Source organism: Passer montanus, unplaced genomic scaffold (genome assembly GCF_014805655.1).
Source record: "Passer montanus isolate IOZ18808 unplaced genomic scaffold, ASM1480565v1 scaffold8, whole genome shotgun sequence".
NCBI lineage: Eukaryota > Metazoa > Chordata > Aves > Passeriformes > Passeridae > Passer > Passer montanus.
Window position 1 is genome coordinate 5769031 of NW_024373256.1, and position 4999 is coordinate 5774029.

Here is a 4999-nt window from a genome sequence, read left to right on the forward strand (position 1 = left end):
AAAACCCCACTAAAATCAAATCTGAAAAAACTCAGGTTTCCCAAGACTTCAGCAGGAATGTTATTGCAATGAAATGATTCCTCTTGCAAACTCAAGACTTGTCAGGAGGGTCAAACAGGCATCGTTCCAGCCTGAGCTCTGAAATAGATGCCCTGGGCTCCAGGCACCACCTCGGAGCCAACCCAGTGCCCCTCCCAGCACCACAGTGCCCACCTTGCTGGCCATCCCTGGCTGCTCCTCCCCCAGTGACCTTCCCCCAGCCCCAGCACGCATCTGTGGAGCATCACTTGGTCCTGTTACATTGCCTGGCCTGTGTTTCTAAGAGCTGAGCCAGCAGAGATTTAAACGAGCTCAGTAGTGGGTGCTGTAAACCTGATTTGGGGCACTCCAGCTTCAGGTGACTCCACCCGCAGAAAGCAGCACTGGTGACACTGAAGTGGTCTCATTTCATGTCAAAGAGCTCTTGCATCCCTTCCCCCACGGCAAGTGCTGTGCAAACCCTGGGAATCCTCCCTCTCAACACTCTGTCATGGTGTAATTCTATTATAATTCCTGACATTTGAGAGACTTCTAACAGTGCGTGCTTTAAATTAGACAAGCAATATCTTGCTCACTGCTCTCAGATAAATAAAAAAGTGTAAAACCTAATTTTCTGACACTCTGTTCTTGGTACTGATTTCCTTTTAAACCTGTAACTACCATGCTGTCACTTCTTCCTCACTTGTGGCTTGTGGATATTACATGAAAGGTGATATTTCATGTCTGGTGCACACATGTGCAATAGATGTGCAGGAAGGTGCCATGCTGAAGCAAACATGCACTAGAGTTTTGTTTTTCACACAGCTGTATGTAGGGACTTAGAGGCAACAAATGCAATTTTAGATCAAACAATAGACAAGGACAAAATGAGTTTTGTAAGCAGACAGACAACCTAAGTATAAAGTTGTTTGCAGAATCTGTGTGAATTTTATTTATGTTTCCTGGTCTTTGCTCTCCTCTGGGACCTTACATATTTTGCGTTATCAAATATTTGTAATGATCCCTATAAACAGTCTAATGTTAAAAGCTACTCCAAGTGTAACTTGACCCAGAGGAAAGATGCTTATCTGAGCTCCACAATGACAGATTAAAAAAAGATGCTGATGCAGTATGCCTCGTAAAATGAGGGAAATATAAGAAAAATCAAAACTGAATAGATATTTTTTTTTACCACAAGATAAAGCAGGAGTTATCTCTGTTGGCTTTTGCAGTGGAATACCACTAGCAAGAGCTACAAATATACAGCATTTCTGATCCCAAATGCACTAGCCAACCAAGGAAGGAAGGAGAGGAGTAAATGCTCAGCCAGCCGGTACTGTCAGAATCTATTTCACTGTTTAGTAATTATTTTTTTTATTACTATGACAACACGGACCGTAAGAATTGCTTCTTTAACCCCAGCAAATGAGACTGTGCAGATGAGACTTTTTTTTAAACTGAAGTAATTGCTTTTTACTTCTGCCATGTAAGAAAGTGATGGCACTACCAGAGTGTCCTGCCCTGCTCTGCCTCCTCCTGCCCTGCATGGATAGCTCTGCTGCAGTGTGGCACTCGGGTCATTTTTTTTATATCAGGAGGCATTTGAGAATGGCTCCACACTGGCTCAGCATTTTCTGTCTTAAAAAAAAAAAAAAAAAAAAAAAAAAAAGCAGCAGCATTCTCCTTTCTAAAGTGCTTCCAAATCTTTTACATCTCTTTTCCTTTTCTCTCTCTTTCCAACCCCCACCTTTTTTTTCCCCCCTTGTGGTCCTGCAGACCACCCTGTAAGCCTACATGACATCATGAGAGAGAATTAAACGTACTTGAAAGGCCACTTCTGTTTTGGTGGGAACTTCTATGCAATTGCAAAGTGCCCATTAAAGCACAGGTTGTTTCCTAGAAGCATGTCCAAGCCAGTAGCGTGCAAACCCCTTCAGGGCTTCTAGAAAGCATTCGCTTTTGAAATGCTGAAGGAAATTCAGAGATGAAAGGATAAGTCTCCCTGGCTGTGCATTTACAGTCTATTGTCTTCCATGAAGGATAGTATCACTCCTCAGTTGTGTTATTGCAGTTAATCCACTTAAATGCTATTGGATTTTCAGATGAGCTGAATTCTTTGCATCTGCTATTAAGAACCTTTGTTTAGATGAGAAAGGGCTGTTATTTAAATCACAATGAGTTCAGGGAGATGTCAGGGTGCAGCAGGCACCTAGTGCCAATCCGCGCCGGGAGAACGGGGGCAATTTCTCTCCGGGGCGGCGAGGAGGGAGGATGCGAAGGGAACGCGAGCTGCCCCGAGGAGCGGCGGGGCCGGCTCGGGGCCGGCTGCGGGGCTCGGGACGGGCTGCGGGGCCGGCTGCGCTTGCGGAGGGTCGGTGCGGGATGCGGGGCCGGGGCAGTTGCGGGGGTCCAGGGCGGGGGTCTGGGGCAATTGCAGGGGAGCGGAGCAGTTGCGGGGAGCCGGAGCAGTTGCGAAGGCTGGGTCCGGCTGCGGCGGAGCCCCGGGGCGCGGCGTGCCCGCGGCCGCGGCGGGGAGCCCCGCGCCCGCGCATGCCGCAGCCGGGTGCCGCAGGGCGGAGGGCTCCGCTGCCCCCCGCCCGCACCGCCCCCGCTGCCTCTCGTGCAGTTTGGGGGTGCTTTTGTATTCCTTAAGGCAGTGCGTGCGTGCTGTCCTTCGCAATAAAGGCTGCGCTGCAACAGCAACGTTAAAACCCGCACACCACAACCCTCCGCCGCTCTGCCCCTCCCCTTCTGCAAAAGCCAAGGCCCCCCCCGCTAAAACAGAATAACAGCGATAAGAAAGCACACACACACGCACACACGATCGCGCCGTGGCCATGGCGATCCGCTCTGCCTTATGTAAAGGCAGAGCACACGGCCGAGCCCGCCAGGTTCCACGGCGGCTGCTGCGCAGCAGCGCCCGCCCCTGCGCCCGGTGCCGCAGAGGGCCGGCGGCGGGGGCTGCCCCGCTCCCCCCGACCCCTGCCCGCCGCCGGCTCCTTGTTTTCCCCTCTCAGTGGGCAGAGCCCCTGGCCCCGGAGCAGGCGCCGCAGCTGCCGGCACCCCCACGACTTGTTGTTGGTGGGTCTGGTGCCGGGAGTACCCGGGAGGAGGGGCGGGGGCGGCGCACGGCAGGGCGGGAGCGGTATATGCTGCTCCTCGCCGGGGCCACGCTCCAGACCGGCCACCGCTCCGGAGCGAGCCCCGAGCCTCCCTCTGCCTGGAGTTGCAGTTCGTCTCCGATCCCCTTGGGATTTAAACCTTCTTGCATATATATATATTTTTTCCCCTCCTTCCTCCTCCTCCTTCTGTCTTTTTCTCCCGTGCAAAGTGGAGCAGGAACTGCACCAAGGCAGCCCGCGAGATCCTGCAATACCGCTCCGATTTGTCCCTGCTATTATTCCTAATTAATTATTATTTTTGACCTCGCCCCAGCCGGGGAGGGAAGCGGGACCATTCTCGGCAAGAGAAACATTTCTCTCCTTATCAATAAAGATTTTTGATTTTTCCCCTCTCGGCGGAGGGCCGGGTGGAGGGCAGGCACGGCGGGGGGGGCCGGCCCTCGGCGGAGAGCGCAGCCCCGCGGTCCCGGCGCGGCGCGGAGCGGCGGCCGCGGCGGGGGGAGGCGGCCCCAGCGCCGCCCGCGCGAGGGGGGCAGCCGCCCCAGACAGGTGATGGGCGTTTCGGCTGCGCTCCGGATCGACTCCTTGGGTTTCACTTTGGTCTGATCTAAGCAAATATGCAGAAGTACCGGCTGGTCTAGTCCTAAGAGCCAAGAGGAGCGAGCGAGAGCGGCAGAAGGGAGAGCAGCCACGCTCCCGTAGCGAGGGGAACGTACAAACAGCGGCCGCGCCGTCATTAAGCCACCGCCGCCCCGGGCAGCCCCGACCCACCCTGGATGCGGAGGACCCCCGAGCCACCCCGCTGCCTTTCCCCTGAGGGATGGTACTGAATTCCTGCGCGGCAGGAGCCGGCCTGCAGCCCCTCTCCATCAGCGTTGCCTTCCCTCCGTGTCTAAAGTGCACTAGACCGCGATGAGGACCTGGGCTTGCGTTTTGCTGATAGGTTTTGGGTACCTGTCCTTTACCTTCTCCGAGGTAGGTGAGAACGGCTTCCTGCGCTGCCGGTCCCCGGGGCACGCCGAGCCGGGGGTCGGGGCGAGCGGCGGCGGAGGGCACCGGGGAGGGAGCGGGCTGCCCACCTGGGCTCCGCGGGCATCCCCGCGCCCCGGCCCCGCCGGGAGCGCTGCCCTGCCCCGGGCCCTGCGCGGCCGAGCCCGGGAGCAAGTTGCCATTTCATGCATGGCAGAAGCGAAGGGGAATGACCGTGCATTCCGCGCCCGGGCTGCTGGCCGCCCTTAAGAATTAATACGTATATAATATATATTATATATATAATAAATATACGATAAAATATCCACGCCCCGCGGGTGCCAGCGGGCTGCGGCTGTGCGGAAGCCGAGGGTGCGCGGAGCCGGGCCGCCCCCGCGGAGCCCAGCGCTGCACACCGCGGCCGCGGGCACCGCTAGTGCCGCGGGCAGAACTTGGGTGAATCTCCCCGCGCCCCAAAACGCCGCTCCCCGGTTTGGGAACGTCCCCCGGAGCAGTCGGGAGCTCTCCCGCCCGCCTGCCCGCAGGGGACGGAGGGGGCGCGGAGCCGCGTCCCGGGGCTGCTACAGGTGGTCCCGGTCGGGGCGAGCGCGGTGCTCGGCGCTGCACAGCGGCTGTAACTTTTCCCGGGACCCGCTCTGCTTGGCACTGGCAGCAGCGACGTGGGCGCTGGTAGGATGGCGGCGCCCCGTGGGACGCGGTTCTCCTCCTCCTCCTCCTGCCCGGCTCGGGGGAGCCCGCGCCCGCGGGGGACTTGGCGCCCGCCCGGGCGAACTTCGGCAGTCGCTGCCCGGGGTGGGCTCCAGCCGCCCCGCGGGCTCGGGGCTCGGCGCTCGGCGCTGCCGGGCACAGGCTGCCAGGCGGGGCCGTGC

The 4999-nt window shown here is 57.5% G+C and overlaps 1 protein-coding gene across 8 annotated transcripts in view; it reads left to right on the forward strand.

The window, feature by feature from the left end:
* Nucleotides 1–3181: 3181 nt before the first annotated feature.
* The window catches only part of PDGFA (platelet derived growth factor subunit A), a 36317-nt gene continuing 34499 nt past the window's right edge, over nt 3182–4999 (forward strand). For 6 of the 8 annotated variants that reach the window (XR_005630199.1, XM_039732082.1, XM_039732084.1 and 3 more), the window contains exon 1: nt 3182–4115. Coding sequence is in view for 6 of the 8 variants with exons in the window: in XM_039732082.1 (XP_039588016.1) it covers nt 4053–4115 (63 nt within the window). In the remaining 2 variants the exon portion in view is untranslated. The remainder of the gene's footprint in view (nt 4116–4999) is intronic. The other 2 variants (XR_005630200.1, XM_039732087.1) reach the window with 2 other exon arrangements.